This window comes from Xenopus laevis, chromosome 6S, assembly GCF_017654675.1.
Source record: "Xenopus laevis strain J_2021 chromosome 6S, Xenopus_laevis_v10.1, whole genome shotgun sequence".
In the NCBI taxonomy this organism is placed as follows: Eukaryota; Metazoa; Chordata; class Amphibia; order Anura; family Pipidae; genus Xenopus; species Xenopus laevis.
Genome location: NC_054382.1, coordinates 19,943,781 through 19,965,619, shown reverse-complemented (window position 1 = coordinate 19,965,619; position 21,839 = coordinate 19,943,781). Strand labels below are relative to the sequence as shown.

At 39.4% G+C, this 21,839-nt stretch overlaps 1 protein-coding gene across 1 annotated transcript in view; it reads right to left on the bottom strand.

Moving 5' to 3' along the window:
* Positions 1-21,839, bottom strand: part of dnajc1.S (DnaJ heat shock protein family (Hsp40) member C1 S homeolog) — a 75,762-nt gene that overhangs the window by 15,403 nt on the left and 38,520 nt on the right. Inside the window, 3 exon segments of the mRNA NM_001092364.1 lie at positions 15,259-15,425; positions 16,941-17,031; positions 18,869-18,962. Of these exon segments, the coding sequence (NP_001085833.1) occupies positions 15,259-15,425; positions 16,941-17,031; positions 18,869-18,962 (352 nt within the window).

Here is a 21,839-nt window from a genome sequence, read left to right as displayed (position 1 = left end):
ATACATTCAATTCTAACAAGGTTTCCTTTGCACATACAGGTATGGGATCAGTTATCCAGAAAGCTCCGAATTAGGGAATGGCCATCTCCCATTGACTCCATTTTATCCAAATAATCCAAATTTTTTAAAACTATTTCTCTGCAATAATACAACATAATAAATAATAAAACATAAATAAAAAATAAGTTATTTCTTAATAAAGACTTAGCGATTTAAAAGTTTAATTTGTCCTTGTGTTGTTTTTTTTTTTTATACTAACAAATTTTTTTCAAAGAAAAATTGATGTTACTGGTCCTTTAATCCTTATTGGAAGCAGAACTAGCCTATTTGGGTTTATTTAATGTTAACATGATTTTATAGTAGACAATGTATGAAGATCCAAATTATAGAAAGATCCGTTATCCGGAAAGCCCCAGGTCCCGAACATTCTGGATAACAGGTCCCATACCTGTTTTAGTATTTTAATGTAAGTTCTCCACATGCACAAAGGTGGTTATGGACTCTCACCCACTGCTAGGTAAAAAAAAATATCAGTCTTTCAGTATATTTCTATTATTTTCTGGATTTTATAGAAATGATCTATAACAGACAAATTTCAACCAGGAAATAGACCTGCAAAATGAATCACTCAGTTTAAGTTCTCAAAGCCCCACCAAGGGGTGGAGGTGGTGAGGTGCTATTATCCTCTGTCTATAAACATACATAGTACTTAATATGTAGAAAATACTGTATGGGTGTATGTTCTGAATGCTCCTTGTGAGTGTACCCTTAAAGGGGGATCTTTCATAGGCCCACTCTAGGAAAATGTTCTTTTTTCACAAGAAATGTTCTAATAAAATGCATTTAAAACATGCCAAGCATATTAATGCATATGAGTGGCAGTATAACATGCAGATACACCTGTACAGTTGCAGAGCTGAGTGAGACAGCTCTGAGTGACAGCAGCCTGCCTGCAGCAGCACAATTAACTTAACCCTGTAGGTACCGAGTGTCAGCAGTAATCACCACATCTATGTCTCCTGCAGACTTGAGCTCAGTGGCGTAACTAAAGTGCGCCAGGCCCCCCTGCAAAAAAAAATCTTCAGAAGGGCCCGGCTAACTCCGATCCCCATCCTGCCCACTTCCTCTCCCGCCTCTGCTCCTCCCACATTCCCCATTTGCCCTGCCCACTCCACCACAACTCCGCCCACTCCCATCCAACTTGCACCCCAGGTAAGAGAGTGGCTGGGAAGGAGGTTTATATTTTTATTCGCTATAGAGGAAGCAGATACCACAGTCCGAATTTCTAAAGGTGGCCATAAACGTTGAGATCCATCTCTTCCCGATAGGCCCACACTGAAGTGGGTAATATCGGGCTGATCCCCCACACTGAAGTGGGTGATATCGGGCTGATCCCATCGTGGGCCCTAGGGCCCAACGATCGGATCATAATGCATTCGAAACAGGCGGTCGGTTGGCGGGACCGCATAAAGGCACAGATGAGGCTGCGATCCGATGGGATTTTAACCTGCCCGATCGAGATCGATTGGGGAAGCCTGTCGGATGGCCCCACACACGGGCCAATAAGCGGCCGACTCGGTCTGTCAGCAGCTTTTGTCGGCCCATGTATGGGGGCCTTAACTCTCCTAACCAGGCAGGCATAGATCACTGTGTCAGTAATACTTCTTGTTTAATAAAGTGGCCTGAGATAAAAATGACAAAAATACATTAAGGTCCTGTAGTGAGAAGCCACAGACGCAAAGATCTGATCATACGAATCGAGGGTCGATCGGACAGGTTAGAAGATTTCTGTTGGCTGCCAATAATATCTCTGCATGTATTGCCGATCTGTCGATTTTCAGTGGGAGACTGTCACCAGCTTTTGTCGGACATAACTTTCGTGCGATTGCTGTCAGGGGCAGAACATCGGCTGATCTGTTCTTTTTCTACTTTATTTGATCTGACTGGTTAGTGGCAGGTCGGGAGATGGGGAACGATGATTCATACGATCGGATCTTTGCGTCTATGGCCAGCTTATGTTAATGTGCTGTGTGTGTCACTTGGCAGACTGATAGGAGATATTTGTAGAAGTGTTTAGAAAATAGATCTTTCTTTGTTGCTTTATATGTGTGATTTACAGTATCTTTCAACTGTGGAATAGCAATAGATCGATTTTTTTTTGTACGTATCATGCAGTTATCACAGCCTTAAACTGCCACTATGCCCTGACTGGGAGAGGACACAAATACATCAGTGTACAATGGGCTTATCAGGCATTTCCCTTCCAGGGCTACCAAGCCCACTTAATCCTTCACATTTCAACACCTACGTCTTACAAAACACTTTGAAGGATTTGTTCAAAGATTGTTTGATCTCAATTGGCTGTTTTTCGGTCTCCTTCTTAAAAAATATTAGCCTTTTTTTTATCGTAGAAACTTTCTAAAGTTAAATCATCATAAAAACAACAACAAATACTGCAATGGAAGGTATAAATATAATATCCGCCTTAGCCCGACTTCAGGTTTCTTTTATAGACCCGCGCTGCCGATGATGTCACATAAGGGATGGAGCACATAGGTGCGTGTCTATAAAAGTTCAAACCGGAAGTCGGCATATGTAAGGTCGGGGTGGGGAGAGCAGGTATCGGGCCGGGCATCATTAATTTTATATATATATATATATATATATATATATATATATATATATATATATATATATATATATATATATATATATATATAGTGAATAAAGTACCCCCTCTTGTAAAATATAAGGATATTATAAGTTACCGAGGAGTTTCATGACCATATAAAAACACGAGGCCAAGTTTCAGTGAGTCATGTGACAGAAATGACATCACTACTCACCGTTTATATGGATATAATTTACAAGATATTCATGGCTTTTGTGTGTGTGTGTGTGTGTGTGTGTGTGTCTTATTGAGATCCATTGTTAGTTTGAAAGGTCAATCCCTCCTGTGATTCCTATCACCCCACTTAGACCTGCTGTCAGGAATCATGGAGCCCTAAACTAATTTTTCAGCAGGACTTGCTGACATGAGTCCCTGGGGCCCTAAAAAGCAGAGTGGAGCAACATGGAAAGAAATGGCCCAAGCATGCAAAATCACACCCCTGATTAACATCAGCGCCAACATATTCTGCAGGGCTGTACAATAAATAGTTGATACATTGAACATACAGAAATACATACAAAGCAACCACTTTGCCAAAAACCAACCAACCAATCCACTTCCCCCAAATGCGGGTGATGCTCAACTATAACTCACCGCTTGTAGTATCGTCGGGTGCAAGCTGCTGGTCCCCCTGCCAGGGACCCACTTATAACTCCACGTATATATCCCTATATGTAATAAAAGGAACTAAATTTGTCCAGGGGCAGTAACTTATAGCAACCAATAAGATGTTTGCTTTTAAACAGGTGACCAGTAAATGCTACCTGCTGATTGGTTGCTATGGGTTACTGCTCCTGGGCAAACTAAGTGCCTTTTATTACATATCCCCTGATGACTTTATATTTACTAGGGATGGGCTTAATATTTGGATTAAGCTAAAAAAACTAAATCAAATGATACAGTTCGTATAAGGCGCATGGGCTGGATTTTCTCTTTAAGGGTCAGGGCACATGATCAGATTGTGAGAGATTATTCACCCGGTAACAAACCTCCTCTTCTTCGTGGCGACTAACCTCCCCGAACTGCCTCCCGTCCGCTACAATGTAAATCGCCAGTGGGATGGCACTCGGATCGCTTCGTTTTCTGAAGTCGCCCGAAGTTTCCTCGTAAGCGATCAGTGTGCCATCCCGCCTGCGAATTACATTCTAGCTGGCGGGAGGCAGTTCAGGGAGATTACTCGCCCCGAAGAAGAGATTTTTTCGCTGAGCGACTAATCTCCCGAATCTGAGAGTGTGCCCTGATCCTTAAGAATGAGCCCATGCATCTTTGCCGTGACATTTCCAATGACATTTTATTCCCAGTTGAGTGATGACTGATCTCCGTCATTTTACTAGAACAAAAAATGGAATTTTGTTATGTGCATTTCCTTACTATTAAATGCAGGGTTAGAGGAGTTACATATCCGCCTCTATTATTTCAAGACATCATTTACAATCATGTAATGATTAACAGAAGACAGATAGATCTTGTATAGGGCCGACACAATCCTGAGGATCAAGGGAACAATTGGTAATCGGAGTTTGAAAAAAAAAAAAAAAGCTAATCTGCTGAAAACATTAAAAAGGGGGGAAAAGGAGCAAGCTGGGAGTTTCTGGAATAAAGAAATGAAAAGAAGATGATTGATTGTCACAGGAATTAGGCTCAAGATCTGTAGCATAGACTATAATGAGAGTAGTCACAATCTCTGCAACTGGACGACAACAGATAAAACATTAAGATGAACAGAGAACTGAAAAACCAAGAAACCTTTCATTCAGTATGTCGAACGATCAGCCAGCGCCATGTTGAGAGGTTAAACTCCCAGAATCCTCACTTAGGGAAGAATTATCCTTTGCAGATGGAGATACTCGTGATACTTTATTTCAAGAAAAAGTAAATATAATGGCACAACAGAGCGCTTACTTACATGTGGTTAAATGCAGCATTAGGTGCAAAAATGGGAAAACAATTACACCCCATACAATCTGAAATGTGGCTGTGCCTACAGGCAGCAGTTGGATCACAATAATTGTCTATGTCTTAACCAAGATCCGCCACTTTATAATGCTGGTGCAGGTTGTGTCCATTTGCACACAATTTCGTAACAAGTGCAGATCTTTCTGTCTATGGTATGTGGTGCCCCCATTATGGCAGCCACAATCATGTTGGAATCTTGGAAAGAATGCTGCATTGTGGGTAAAAGCATGGTCAACTTCAGGGTTTTTTGCAGGAGAAATTACATTTTTAGAAAATAAGTTTTTAGTTACATTAGTTTGTAGTCTTAATAAAGTTACAGCAACACCCAGTCTGCTGAGCATAACTGTAGAAGTGTGATTGCGACTCATGAATATATTTGTGCTTTAAACAAAAAAAAACCCATGGTTATGATAATACAGGTATGGGATCTCTTCCGAGAACCTCTTATCCAGAAGGCTCTGATTTATGGGAGGTCCATCTTCCATAGAAATGTAATAATAACAATAATAATAAAAAAGCAGCTTGTAAATACCAATATGAATGCCAATATGCAGCTTAGTTACCATCAACCAATACTAATGGCAACACAATCCTATTGGGTTTATTTCATGTTTACCTTTTATTTAGGAGACTCAGGGTATGGTGATCCAAATAATGGAGAAACCACTTATGTGGAAAAACCCCAAGTTTCAAGCATTCTGCATAATAGATCTGAGCAGGGAGAGGCAGAATTAATGATCTGCACATCAGCAGAATAAAGGTTTCAAACCATTTGCTTTTTGGGAATGTCCCATGAGGGAATTTTCCTTAGTGATCAAATTAAGAAAAAAAAAAACAAAATGGCTCCAGATGTCACCTATTGTCCCCAGTGGGTCCAGGCATATGACTGTGTGTCACCCGAGAGACTTGCTGGTAAATCTATCCTACTGTTTTCTCTATGGCAGCTGCCAGGAAGGTATAGCCAGTGTTTAGCCTTAATAGCTATGGGCTCAGATAAACACAGTCAGTTTGTACCAGGCTGCCCCAAGACAGCAGAGCGGACACCCATCTGGTAACACCAAGTGGAGTAACTAGATATTACTGGGCCCCACAGCAAATTAATTTTAGGGCCCCCAACATATCCAGAGGCTGTCCCATTTACCAATATATATTGAAATTTCTCATTAATTAGGGCCTCGTGGGACAGCTTGTACCTCCAGGGCCCCCCCTGCAGGGTCTGCTTCCTCTGTAGTTACACCCCTGGTTACACCTCCATTATACAGAAAAATTAAGGCACTGAGAAAAACACCAAGAATATGTATATTATTGTACATGTAAATACAGTATATGTTCAAAAATAGGTGTAAATCTATCTAAAGGCCCAATAGTTCTAAAGTAAGGAGCAATCACCCATTCCCAAAAGCTGTACTCTGGGGTAAAGCCTGTTTAAGGCATGTCTGTATTTATTTTTTTAAAGGGGAATTATCATGAATGAAAATGTAATATAAGCTTCCTAATACTGAAGTAAGAAACTTTCTAAATACAATCAATTAAACATTCTGCATTCTTTCTGAAATAATCAATATTAATCTCTCAGCATCTGTTTCTCTCCATTCTCTATTCATGCAGCAGTTGGGTGTCAGATATTCATTGACAGTTAGAGCCAATATATCCTATAGGGGGCTTCCTTTCCTAGCAGATGATTCGGCCAGGATTCTGCCTTTTTCAGCAGGATTCGGCCGAATCCTTCGGCCAGGCTGAACCAAATCCAGATTTGCGTATGCAAATTAGGGACGGGGAGGGAAATCGCGTGACTTTTTGTCACAAAACAAGGAAGTAAAAAATTCCACCCATAATTTGCATATGCACATTGGAATTCTGATTCGGTTTCGGTATTCGGCCAAATCTTTTGCGAAGGATTCGGGGGTTCGATCGAATCCAAAATAGTGGATTCGGTGCATCCCTAATTAGAGCTCACTCAAATAACGGATTCCAGTACAAACAAAATCTAAAAAAAAAGACTGCCTTTTGCACAAATTCTGCAGGTAGAGACATGATGTCTGGTGATTTTAATAGAGTGAGCTCTAATATATCTTCTAGGCAGAAGGAGCCCCCAATACATCTTCTTGGCAGAAGAAGCCCCCCTAGAAGATATATTGGATCATTCATCTGACATCCAACTCTTCAATGAAGACAGAAAGAGGAGAAACAGATATTGAGAGAGGAAAAGTGAATATAAACTTGATTATTTCAGAAAAGATATAGAATATTTACAGTAATTGATTGTATTTAGAAAGTTTCTTATTTCAGTATGCTGAAGCTTTTATTAAATTTTCATTTTTGCGATAGTTCCCCTTTAAAGAACAAGAAAGGGAATGGACGTGGGGCATTGAATTGGCAGTGTAATGGGTTAGTAGATCTTGGCATGGAGCATGGGATGCATATCTATGACAGATTTGAGCTATACTTATTGACTGCTCTCTCTACTGCACACAAATGCTGACATTAGGGTTGACCCTTTATTTCTACATCTATATATTTATATGTTGTGTGTGCTCGTGAGATTACTTGTGCCAGTCCATTGATGTCAGTTATACAAACGCAGAATTTTTATGTAGTTCAGCTGGTACGGGGGGAAACACACAGCTTGTACTGGTAAGAAGTCTTACGTTATGGAAGAATGGTGGTGCATGTGATCGCTCTTCTTTCCCCATTTTGTGTTGAACACACAATGATATATTGTATGGAAATGTATTTCCCAAACATTAGGTCACTTGTCGGCCTGCAAGCCCTTCTATGTTCCTAGAGAGATGCCCTCCTTGGAAAAGAGGATTTTACAAGGTATGGATCAGCAATGCAGCAGATGAATGAATGTGTGTTCCTTGGCCCGAAGACAAAATCATTGTGTTAGCCCTTTCAGGCCTTTCCCTTTTTCCAGCCATAAATGCCTAATACAAAATCCCAACTGTAAAACCAAAAATCCTAGTTCTCAAATCCAAAGCCACTGGTGATCACCACTACTAAACAGGGGAACCTGGAGCTACTTCCAACTTCGATGGTGCTGGTTGCTTCAAGATTCCCAGTGTGGGTGGTGTCAACAGAAACAGCAGAATTGAGCCAAAAGGGTCCGCTGCATGTATCATTTTGAAGTAAAGCCAAGAGAAAAACGTAGTTATGTTAAAGGGGTGGTTCACCATTATGTTCACTTTAAGTACCGGTATGTTATAGAATGGCTAATTCTAAGCAAATTTTCAACTGGCCTTCATTATTTTTTTTTAATTTTTATAGTTTTTGATTATTTGCCTTCTTCTTCTTTGGACTCTTTCCAGCTTTCAAATGGGGGTCACTGACCCCATCTAAAAAACAAATGCTCTGTAAAGCTACACACGTATTGTTATTGCTACTTTTTATTAAGGCCTCTCCTATTCATATTCCAGTCTCTCATTCAAATCAGTGCATGGTTGCAAGGATAACGCGGACCCTAGCAACCAGATTGCTGACATTGCAAACTGGAGAGCTGCTGAAAAAAAAGCTAAATAACTCAAACATCACAAATAATAAAAAATGAAAACCAATTGCAAACCAATTGCAATCAGAATGTCAAGCTTGACAAAGGGGACCACCCCGAAACGTTGCATCGTGTGCAAATAAACATACGCAAGGTTTATCCTGCTTGAATATGCTGTGAGTGCCATTGCTTTTTTCTTTTGTTGATTGAGGAGGGTGCCGATCCTTCCAAGCAACTGAGCACCTGGCGGAGCTTTTAAGGCCTGGGTGTGCGAGTTTTGCCATTATCTTCTGAATTTAAAGGTGAACACACTCTTACAATTGTGTCCTTATTTGATTTACATTTCGAGCAGGTCTTTCACTAGTGTTTTGTGCTAATTGTAATTGTAAAGAGAAAACATGAATACAAGAATGAGGTTCCTGGCTGATTATGTTAAAAGTCAGTTTAATACAAGAGTTCCTCTGCATTGAGATATTTTGTACCTTAAGCTACCGGAAAATGTAAAAAAGAGTCAGTTTAAGCCAAGAAGAGAAATCTGCATGATATCAGCATGTACACACCCTTGTTCCAAACTAAGAGCCTCAACTAATCTCTCAGCGTTTAATAAGAGCACAAAGACACTACAGGGATGTGTAATTATGGAGGGATAAATGCACTTTCTCATTATGTGATTAAGGGAGTAAGATGCACAAAACCCTTTAACAATGAAAAAAGGCCATGAAACCATTGTCCCATACTGACACAGCCTGGTGTGCCGCGCTCCACACAACATACCACATTAAATGATCTATTTAAGAACACTATATATAATAAACTGATTATCCATCTGTGTTACATACAAATAGCGAGACTGAATGAGTGGGATTATTGGCCTCCTTGTTAACATGCATAAAATGTGGAGCCACTGCATCAATTTCATTTTCAAACAGGGGGGGGTTTTCAAAGTGCAATATTATAGTAATATTTTGTGATAAAATAAAACAATACATTTGGCTGCAAATGCTGCATTCTATATAATAGCACTATGATCCAGGCCTTCAAAAATGTGCATAGGAGCCCGTAACTTCTGATCAGCTTTTAAAGGTCAGTGGCACTGCACATGCTCAGTGTGCTCTTGGCTGCTGTTGAGAAGCTAAACTTAGGGGTTGTTGGAAATCATCAAGCAGAAAATGAGGCTCGTCTATCATAGAAGCTGGTGCTACAGGCCGTGGTGTAACTTTAAAGCACACAAAAAAGTGTTCCTCCACTGAGGCAAATTAAAGAAATTCTTAATATGTGGATAAAGACCTAATTATGGGTCCCCTCACCTTGGCGTTTAGGGTGGGTCTATTTGATTCCTTTTAAAAAGGTCATGTTGTGTAAAAAAAAAAACAATGGCTGGTATCATACAGTCCAGACAGTCAAATATATCTTTGCATGTGTGAATCCAGGAAATTAAAATAAAGTACTGATTGGCTTGCAAAGTTGATTTTCAGATTTACTATTGTTTAAAATTCTAAGAATTTCTGATACTGCAGCTTTTTTCCAGTAGCTTATTAGTGCAGAAGATCAAAGAGAAAGTCGGTACATTTCAGTAACAAATCCGGGACTGAGGGTTGAGCTGTCAAAATCAAGAATGTCCCACAAAAAACGGGACAGTTGGGAGGTATGGGGTGAGCACTGGGGGGGGGGGGTGAGATAGTTCAGAGCATATACTGTAATTAGGGTTGCCACCTTTTCTGGAAAAAAATACCGGCCTTCCTATATATTTATCTTTTTTCCCTATAAATAACATTGGGGTCAAATACAATTATATTATTATTGACACAATGTTTTTTTTATATCATGTCATATTATACCTGATATTATAGGCCTTTTCTTGCTATTAAATCCCTCTCAGGGGTGTAACTACAGAGGAAGCAGACTATACAGCTAGAACCCTACCCAGGAGGTATAGGGGCCCGATGAGGCCCTAATTCATATAGAAGTTAAATAAATACTGGTAAAACAGGTCAACCTCTTGACATTTTTGGGGCCCATTGATATCTAGTTACGTCACTGATCCCTCTCCTATTCATATTTCAGTCTCTCATTCAAACCAGTGCCTGGCTGCTAAGGTAAACAACATGACCCTAACTACCAAATAGCTGCTGAATAAAAAGCCACAAATAATAAAAAATTAAAACCAATTGTAAATTGTCTCCAGTGTCCGACTGGCCCGGCAGGACACCAGGCCAGACCCCCTCTCCCGATAATTCTATTTTGGGGGAAAACAGTTTTCGGCGATGCGCAGTGCCTTGCGCGGCGAGCGATGCTGCTCGCGCATGGCGCCGTTCATGCATGTGCACTGAGCGGCGCATTCACACAGTAGCGCCGAGCTCGGCGCGTCGCAGTAGGGGGCCAGGGGGCCGGAGGGGCGTCCTGGACCAGCAGTCCTGGTGGGCCCCCCAGTCCGACCCTGATTGTCTCAGAATATCAATGCCTATGCCTTTTGAAAGATGAAGCAGAATTTTTAAAAGAGGCAGAAGCATTAAATCTCTGTGTTTCCTAAGACATTTTTCCATGGGGAATTCTCAGGAAAGTGCCTGTAATTCAAGTGGTAATTGCAACCCATGAGGTCACTGTTCTGGCCTTTCTAAGCTGTGCATGCGAAGACTGAAAAGCTGCAGAATGGGTCAGTGAAATGGTATCAGAGACTGATAAGTTGATTTCCACTCGATAATCACTGAACAAAACATAGTTGAATTGCAGAATCTACATGCAATGAATGAGACTCTTTTTCGAGAATGAAAGCAGAAAGTAAATTGGCCATTACATCCTCCTTGCTTGATTTATTCTGAAATAGTAAGAAGTAGAGTATCACACAGTTCATGACCCTGTTAATGTCATTTCATGTATTCTCCCTTGCCTACACGCATTTCTATATAACAGCAAGATTATTATTGCTACCAGCCACGCTGTCAGGAAACAGACATGTACCATTTACTTTTATTGCAGGAGGAAAAAAAAAATAAAAATATATATCTGTTCAAATTCACCCGGGTCTTAGACATGTGGAAATTCCCAATGCATATTATTTATGTAGGCTATTCAGTATCTCAACAGAACCCACAAGCACATATATTGAGGTACACAGATATGCGGGCACATTAAAAAGATATTATGTAATAAAGTATACATTTTAAATTAAAGGGATACTGTCATTTTTCAAAATACATCAGTTAATAGTGATCTGCACTGAAATACATTTTTTCAAAAGAGGAAACAGATTTTTTTACATTTAATTTTGAAATCTGACATGGGGCTAGACATATTGTCAGTTTCCCAGGTGCCTCCAGTCATGTGACTTGTGCTCTGATAAACTTCAGTCACTCTTTACTGCAAGTTGGTGTGATCTCACACCCCCCAGTATCCTAACAACAGAACAATGGGAAGGTAATCAGATAACAGCTTCATATCACAGGATAACAGCTGCCTGGTAGATCTAAGAACAGCACTCAATAGTAAAATGCAGGTCCCACTGCGACACTTTCAGTTACATTGAGTAGGAGAAACAACAGCCTGCCAGAAAGCAGTTCCATCCTAAAGTGCTAGCTCTTTCTGAAAGCACATGACCAGGCAAAATGACCTGAGATAGCTGCCTACACACCAATATTACAACAACAACAACAACAAAATACACTTGTTAGATTAGGAATGAAATTTTATATTGTAGAGTGAATTATTTGCAGTATAAACAGTGTAATTTAGAAATAAAAACTACACCATAGAAATAATGACAGAATCCCTTTAAGGACACTGATGGCTACCCTATCTGTATTTACCAAAATTGATATTTTTAGATAAAACATGAACTGAAATACCAGTCCGCTTGCCCGCTGTTCCACTGTGCAAAAACACAACTCACACACATTTTCTTGGCATTTGAATGTTTAAAAAGAAAAGAGTCGCCGCCAATCAAAAAGAGTAAACCAAAGATTTTATTTATGACAAATACGTAATCATCACTGAAAATGTAAACCCAAGGCATAAATGAACCAGTATAATACAATATGTAGAAACTCAAACTGAACTGGTTCCGCTATTGGTTCATACAGAGTTGCTTTAGTTTAAATCCTCAAGAAGGATTCCCATATACTGCAGTGCAGTTGTTGCTACCAACTCCACAAATACATATAATGAATATACATTTCCAACAAAATCAATAAGAGCTATTTAAATATCTCGGTAATTAGAGTTGGTCTGACCTCAACAAAAATGGGGAATTTACTGTTCCAACTAAATACTGAAGATATTTTTATTTACAAAGACCCAATAAGAACACAAAGCTCTGATATGGCAGTGAATATATTTATATTTACAGGTTGGACAGTAAGAGGCAAGGCAGCATGTGTAAACTCAGCAGTTTAAATGTATTTTTGCTAAGACTATGTGATATATATGTATGTACACATATAAGCAGAACACATGTAAGCACTGCATGCATCTACACACAAATACAGATATAAACTTTGGTCTTATGCTATGTCAAGTATGTTTTATGCCCCCATTAGACCATCAAGGCATAATGAATAGTCAGGTCATAAATAAAGGCCTTATCTTGGAAATGTCCTTCTTGCCAAATACAGAGGAAAGCAGGGCACGGTTCTGGTACCCAAGCCATGAGATAAAATGGTCATTATTTACTTAGGTGGGACTCTGGACTGAGTATTATAGATAAGAGAATAGAAAAAGAAATTGGCCTTTTGGACAGCTGATAAGGTAAGCTAGTGTAAGTCTGTGATTGGTTAGTACTGCATCAATCAGCTGCCGAAACACAGATAACCAGCCAGTCATTTAGTTTAACTTAACTTGATTGAGCTGTTTAAACAAGGTATTATCCATCTGCAGGAACAGAGTCGGAGTTAGATTCAGGGCCAGTGCTTTTATGAAGACAACCCCTGTGAAATTTTCAGATGACATTCAGCACACATTCTATGTGTAAAGCTGGCCATAGATGCAAAGATCCGATCGTACGAATCATCGTATGATCAGACTTTCCCATCTCCCAACCCGCCACTAACCATTCAGATCAAAGTCTTACCAGTCAGATTAGTTAAAGAACAGATCAGCAATGTTCTGCCCCTGACAGCAATCGTACGATATCTATGTCCAACCAAAGCCAGTGACAGTCTCCCACTGAAAATCGTACGATCGGCAATACACACAGAGATATTATCGGCAGCCGACAGAAATTTTCTAACCTGTCCGATCGACCAAACGACCGATCTCCGCCGGACGAAAAATGTCGGAACTCTCCACACACGGTTCGAAAATCGTAAGAATCCTCGATTCGTACGATCAGATCTTTGCGTCTATGGCCAGACACAACTAAGATCCCAATATCAATGGCAAGCACCTTTGGTTGTGATAAAGCCATGCACCATGTTTTCTGGAGGTTCCTGTCTGGATTTGGAAACAAGATGCTTCCATGTGGATGTGGTGCAAAGTGGATGTGAAAAGTAGATATTACCAGACCTTTTGAATAGCTGCTCTGCTTATCATAACCCTTAACCTCATGAACAGAGAAGTCTATACCGAAATAATCAAAAAAAGATGATTGCTTAACTATAATCTCTGACCACATTAGATGAGAGGACTTTTTTCATTTCCAAAGCATTTCCACTGGGTCATAATTCTTTTCAAGAAACATGCATTCCTATTAAAACAAACATGATGAGTCTCCTGGCCTCTGACTTTATGAATCCAAATACAGGTATGGAACCTGTTATCCAGAATGCTCTGGTGTGAGGGAGATACCATGTTTTATTTTAAGAACAGTGACCCAGCAAAGCCTGATTACACATACATCAGCTATGGATGTGTATCATGACTAGGGTTTCCAGCTTTTCTGTAAAAAAATACCGGCCTTCCTATATATTTATCTTTTTTCCCCTATTAATAACATTGGGATCAACCATCATTTTTACCAGCCAGGCCGGCAAAATACCGGCCAGGTGGCAACCCTAATTATGTCTCGAACAACGGAGTTGTCTGAGGACCTCAGAAAAAGAGTTGTCAATGCCCATAAAGCAGAAAAAGGTTACAGGACTATCGTTAAAGGTTTGGACTCCACTAATCAATAGTCAGACATATTGTGTACAAATTGAAGGGGTTTTTACTCTGCCCAGAAGTGGTCAACCTTCATAACTCCAACTGCAAACTGTCTAATACCGCAAACGTGGTAACACCAAATACCGAGCCAAAGTAAGTGATTCACTTACTTTGTCATATATAGATATGTTATCAATTTTTTTAATAAATACATGACCAAATATAATAACTTTTATTTTTTAATTAGGTTTTCCTGATATACTTTGAGGAGTTGTCTGAAAATCAGAGGTTTTAGGACACATCCACATAAAAATATATAACATTTTAAAGGGTTCACAAATTTTCAAGCACCACTGTACCTTAAGCCTACTAGAAAATCATGTCACCCAATAAGCTGGTTTTGCTTCCAATAATGATTAATTTTATCTTAGTTTACCGTATATACTCAAGTATAAGCCGTCCCGAGTATAAGTCGAGGTACCTAATTTTACCTCCAAAAACTGGGAAAGCTTATTGACTCGAGTATAAGCCGAGGGTGAGAAAGCAGCAGCTTCTGGTAAGTTTCAATCAAAAAATTGAGGGTTTCTGCTCCCATTGGAAGTGCCAGCATCTCGGTTTTGGATGCCGGCGACCATTCCTGGACGCCGGCGAATATTCTTGGAGACTATTCTTGGACGCCGGCGACTATTTTTGGACTCCGGCGACTATTCTTAGACGCCAGCGACCATTTTTGCGCTTGACCCGAGTATAAGCCAGGGTAGAGTTTTTCAGCATATTTTGGGGGCTGAAAAACTCGGCTTATACTCGAGTATATACGGTACCTTGTATTTGATCCAAACTATTACAGGCTTTCCAGATAATGGATCCCATACCTTTATTAATGTTTCTTATGAGCCTATAGCCATCTTAGGAACATTACTATCTAAGCCTAATGGCAGCTGACCTTGCACAGAATGTTCCTTACTTTAAGGCTCATTTAATAAAAGCAGAAGTTGATTTTAATAGCAAATTGGGTTCATTCATCCTGAACCACAACAAATAAATATTGTGCAATAAGCACAAAGACTGTTACCTTCTTTTTTTGGTCTCGACCTCTACAGTCCAACCAGTCGTCCATTTGCGATTCAATATCTTCAATACTGGCACACTGATCATACCCTGGTAGAATGACATTAGCAGTAGCGGCTGAATAGACTGGAAATTCAGATTTGGCCTTTTTAACTTTGGGCTTTTTCTCCTCTGCAAAATGAATGAAGAGAAAATCATTAGGCTGATAATAATATAGTAAAAACTAACATTTTACAGGGGACCAAAAAAAATGGTGTATAATCTATAAAAATGAAACTGTATGGAATGCTTAAGTGCAGCCTTTGTTTGAAGAGTTGGTGTACCTCAATAAAAATGAGCCCATTCACCCAGCACACGTGGGCAAATTGGGCCCAGATCCACTAATTAGGTAAACTCACTGAAAAAGCAGATTTGGTTATGTATGGCCAACTAAAGATTCAGCAGTGAACAGTTTTGACCATCTCTTAGAGCAATGATCCCCAACCAGTTGCTCCCAGTGACCTCAAAGCAGGAGATTATTTTTGAATTCCTGGCTTGGAGGCAAATTTTGTTGCACAAAACCAAATGTACTGCCAAAAAGAGCCTCTTTTAGACAGCAAGTGCACATAGGGGCTACAAAATAGCCAATCACAGCCCAGTTTTTGTTACCCCTAGGAACATTTTTCATACCTTTGTTGCTCCCCAACTAAAAAAGGGTTGGGGATCCCTATCTTAAGAGTGTTGCTTGGTTCCAAAAAATGTCTTGGGCTGGATCGGAAATGTTGTATACAGTCCTATACATAGGACTTAAAATGGCCAAAGGCCTTACATTTTAGGCTAGGGCCACACGAATGCACGAATCTGCTCCCCCGCTGCACCCAGAAGAATTATCTACATTCGGGTGCAGACATACCCGGTGGATTTTGAGTAGGGAATCCACTATTTTGGATTCAACCGAACCCCGAATCCTTCGTGAAAGATTTGGCAAAAGACAAATTCGAATTCTAACTTTGCATATGCAAATTAGAGGAAATCTTTTTTTTTACCTTATTTTGTGACAAAAAGTCATGTGATTTTCCTTCCCTCTCATAATTTGCTTATGCAAATTAGGATTTGGATTCGGTTCAGCCGGGCAGATGGATTCGGCCGAATCCTGCTGAGAAAGGCCGAATCTTGGTCGAATCCCAAACCGAATCCTGGATTTGGTGCATCCCTAATTTTTGAGTTTCATAGCCGATATCTGCCTGCATGTGAGTGGAGACAATGCTTCCAGGTGCAGGCACATCATTAAGGACAGCAGCAGTGGATGGTCTGGCCCCAGTCTAACTTCTAGTCAATTATACCAATTTCTTTCTGTAAAATGTTTACAACATAATGCAGCCCAACAGAGGATTCAAAAGGTGTATTTTTATTGTAGGTTTGTGAGTGCATTTACTGAAGCCTTCATATATAAGCATTATTGGCTAGAATGTAATAAAGGTTTGTCTTATCATGTAAAATGGGCTGTATTTTTTGTATTATGCTTACATTTCAAAACATTTTCTGTTCTATCAAATATAAAAGCTATTTTTAAAAGCCATTATCTCTGAGGGTGTTATCTGAAAAATATGCTGGAAACCTAAACTACCCCTTTAATAATATAAAGACATGAAGAGGAGGGGGGAATTATACCTTACAAGTAATAATAAGATATATGCAGAAACTTACTCTGGATCAGTTCTAATTCTGCAAGTTCTGCAGCTTCTTCCTTTTCTTTCAGCTTTTTTTCCTGATATTCTATATAATACTGCTTGGCATCCTATAAAGAAAAAAAATATCTTGATGTTACCAGTGCATTTCACATGGGTTATTTTAATGCTGGGAAACAAAGGATTGAAAAGTAGTTTTTTCTTTATGACCAGGAGTATACACCAGGGTAGCATAGCCAATGGGCCCTTACTGAAGCACAATTTCAATCTAGTTGCGAAATATAAATAATCTTCTCAATAAGTTTTGGGAAAAGGGTCCAGTAACCTCTGTTCAGCACCTGTTCAGCACTAACTCTAACAAGAAGTTGAAGCAATACTGGGCAGTGCATGTATCTAACATATTTAAACATATAAGGATTGCAGAAAATATAGTGATAGAAGTGGGTCTAGTATAACCAGACTTTCATTACTGAAGGCTCAGTAAAGGAAAATGCATTAAGGGAGCCAGCTATGCGCCCAAACCTTAAAATAATAAAGGAAATGTTACTGTAAAGAGGAAACCCAGCACAGGGATTTCCGGAATCACTACTTTTGGAGCCATAATGACTGTATTCATAAAGCATTCCAATATGACAGAGCAAAAAGGGGGAGAAAGCCACACACACATCTACTACTGCCAAAAACAGCTCAAATACCAGAGTAAAATGCTGGGCACGGAGAGATCCCACAGACAAATCATGTTGACGGTGCTGTATATCAAAAGGTAACACACCTGTCTAATATTTGAATATATAAAACTTCAGGAAAAGACCAATATACAAAAACACACATATACAAAGCACCCCAGGATTTGCAGGGACAATGGCAAAATGTACAATTAAGAGTATATGTGTTCACATGTGAAGACTGAAGATCAGAATGTTCTTATAAAAAAATATATAGATATAATACACAAAAGCTACAAATATCCCTTAAATTATATCCTGATAAATGGCTCTTAGTGATGTCATCAGTTATAAACAGAGCTTAGTGATGTCATTTTTTGTCACATGACTCACTAAAACGTGTGTATTATAATAAATTACCCCTTGCTGGAAAATATGAGGATATTACAAGTAACCTCGGAGTTCCATGACCTGTATGAATTTCTATTTCTTTATTGAGGCAAAATATACAAAGTTCTATTGAGCAACACAAAAAAATCATTACCTAAAGAATTTAGAATGACATTACAATGACAGAAGAATTGTTCTACGGACACATTTCTATGGGGCAGTACCATAAAGAGGCATTCGCCATAGAATTCAACGAAGCATTAACACCAAAGTTCTATGTAGCAGCAACATCATTGTCATAAAAACGATGTAGCTGCCGCTTGTAGTTGTCTATAGAGAATAACTGAGCCAAAGCAATAAGCATGGTAAATATGCAGATAAGGAATGTTTTGTGAACACAGCAAGTTATGTCCTCATGCTTTACTGTCTATTTAAGGGAAGATAAAACTTAGTTATAAATAGTCTGCATTTCCTCTTAATTGCTTCCCATTCCAGATGGTTGGGAAAGTGCCTGCGTGAAGGGAGCCTAACCTTGAGTGCTTCCATCGCCAGCGTGTGAACATTGGGGAAACACCTTTCAGAGGGTGATTGCTAACATCTGGGATGCAATTAAACACATGTAAATTGAGTTAGAGCAAAGGCTTCTAATGACCGAAGAGGGGAAACTTCTGGTCCAGACTAAACACTTGCTACCTTAATTATGTAAATGATCATAATAAATAAAAGATAAAATGCAATGTAGTGCACTTCAGACACATCTTGGGGCTTCTCTAGATAATGAACTTCTTCCAGTACATGGCTTGAGACTGGTTATTAATGATGAGCTGTCTAGGGGAAATAAAAACTAGGCGTTCAGTCTAAGCTGTTTCTTTTAATGTTAATTAGTACTCACCTGATAAAGCTGAGGAAGAGATCTGACTGTGAGATAGAACCAGATTCCGAGCTTGAAAGGAAGCAAATCCTGCCACTGTGGTTTTTCTAAGACTCTGTAAAGATAATGGGCTGGCACATCACACCACTGTAATGGTAACACTAAAAGGCTATTAAGAACTGTACAGAAAACTTCAAGAAAATACAAAATATGCTGCTCAAATAAGATGAAAATTATATTAGGAAATGACTCCAATAACCAGTTGTCACATGCTGCAGGGCCACAGAGCCATGTTCTATTTACATTTTTCATGCTACAGTGTGCCTGCGATGCAAAATAACTGTTCAGTTATATAAAGTTGACTGTAAATAACCGTAATGCAGTCTGCATGAAAATTCATGGAATCTGCTATGCAAAACCATTATATCAAGCAATGCAAGAGGGGAAATACAATTTTCTATGTTTTTTTAAATAACCCATGGAAACAGTCACCTTTGTGGTTGTAAGTTATTTCAACCAAAGCATGGAGTATGAAGTTTCCAAAAATGGAGCTTCCAAAACGTTATATATGAATCCATAGGAAAGCGTTGCCTCGGCTGATCATGTACTGATGGACATTTTTCCAAAACAGACATCCTATGGTCTATATCAGGGATCCCTAACCTTTTGAACCCGTGAGCAACATTCAGACGTAAAAGGAGTTGGGGAGCAACACAAGCATGAAAAATGTTCTTGGGGTGCCATATAAGTGCTGTGATTGGCCTTTTGGTAGCCCATATGTGGCTTGTCAACCTACATTGAGGCTCTGTTTGGCAGTGCACCTGGTTTTTATACAGCCAAAATTTGCCTCCAACCCTGGAATTGAAAAATAAGCACCTGCTTTGAGGCTTCTGGGAGCAACATCTAAGGGATTGGTGAGCAACATGTTACTCACAAGCTACTGGTTGGGGATCACTGGTCTATATGGTAATCTTAGGCAGGCTGGGAGCTAGAAAAACCTCTTGGAAGGCCACATCTGTCCTGCGGACCTCCAGCTAGGCAACCCTGCCATAGGGCCTTTAAACATACCTATCACTACCATTGTTACAGACTGAAACCTAAAATACTATTTCTGCTTAACATCTGCTTAAAATTTTAGCTTTTACCGTTTTTGTTTTTGTTTTACTTTGCACTGAATTAAAGAAAACTTTAGAAAAACAGAAGACTGAACAGAAGCCACTAATTAGAAATTGTCTGTGTTACTTTAACCCTTTTATGACTACAGAATGTTTAGAGGGTTACTCCACTTATGATATACCTGGATGTTACAGAAAAGCAAAACTCACCACAGTTCTGTACTCCTAATGACTTGTAATTAAAGTAACAAAAAAAAAACCAATAACATTTTATATAACTTTTGAGGGTCATTTATGAAATTTATAACAAGGTGGCTGCACTAAAATCCCCTGCAACACCGAGCACTAAGGGCGGTAGGATTTCAGTGCAACCTGTGCCTTATACCCCCATGCTGAATCCAGTTAAAGGTGCAAGGCACAGTACTGTGGTTGCAACACAGCCTTGTACTTTAATGTCTGCTGATTCCAGTGGCTACCAGAGCTCCCTCTGAACGCTGCACAAGTTAGGAGGCAGGTAGTAAGTTTCACAAGGGAAATTGGTTGGTGTAATTGGTTGCTCTAGCACAGTGATCCCCAACCAGTAGCTCATGAGCAACATGTTGCTCTCCAACCCCTTGGATGTTGCTCCCAGTGGCCTCAAAGCAGGAGCTTATTTTTGAATTTCAGGTTTGGAGGCAAGTTTTGATTGCATAAAAAACAATTGTACTGCCAAAGGAGCCTCAAAGTATGTTGATAATCCACATAGGGGCTACTAAATGGCCAATCACAGCCCTTATTTGGCACCCCAGGAACATTTTTCATGCTAGTGTTGCTCTCCAACTCCTTTTACTTCTGAATGTTGCTCATTGGTTCTAAAGGTTGGGGATCCCTGAAGCACATCAAACAATTTTTGCCTATTCACATGTGTATACACCTACACACAAACACACTCATTTTGTAGACACAGCCAATGCTGGAATTGGGAAGGGGTGCACAGGGATGCCATCCCTTTACTTCTTTATTTTTGTGAGAGGCAAGAGTTTTTAATCCCAGAACTTTCTTTTGCTCCTCTCCACTCCTGCATGCAAATAAAATGCAGAGGTAAAATAAAATATAGCAAAATATAGAGGATAAAAGGAGAGAAATAAGGTGTTAAACAGATAAAGAAGGAGGAGGCATCAGATAGTGTTATAGCAAAAAGGATAGAAGAAGAAAACGGGAAACAAAAAGAGAAAATGAAGGTATTAAACAGCAGCGGATTAAGGAATAGTGAGAGAATGATATATATGAAATAATCTTGGGTAATATAGAATATGATGGGGTTGTGCTATGTTATGACATACAATACACAGACAACGTGCTGTGTTTGCAGAAGCTGAATTGGCAGCCAAGAAAAGTCATATGCACAATTTTCATTTTGGGGTCACTACAGGTCACATACTTAGGTAAATCTACGCATACTGGGCATTAAAGGAACAGTAACACCAAAAAATGAAAGTGTTTTAAAGTAATGAAAATATCATGTACTGTTGCCCTGCACTGGTAAAACTGATGTTTGCTTCAGAAACACTACTACAGTTCATATAAACAAGCTGCTGTGGAGCAATGGCGGAAATTGGAAAACGGCTATATGGCACAGGTTAACTAATGGATAACAGATAACACCATTAGACAGACAGAGCTTATTTGCTATCTGGTGTGTAACCTGAGCCTTTCCTCCTTTGAATGGCTGCCCCCTACACAGCAGCTTATTTATATAAACAATAGTAGTGTTTCTTAAGCAAACACAGGAGTTTTACCAGTGCAGGGCAACACTGCATTATATTTTCATTACTTTAAAACACTTATTTTTTGATGTTACTGTTCCTTTAAACTGTGCATTAGAAAGAAATACCAAA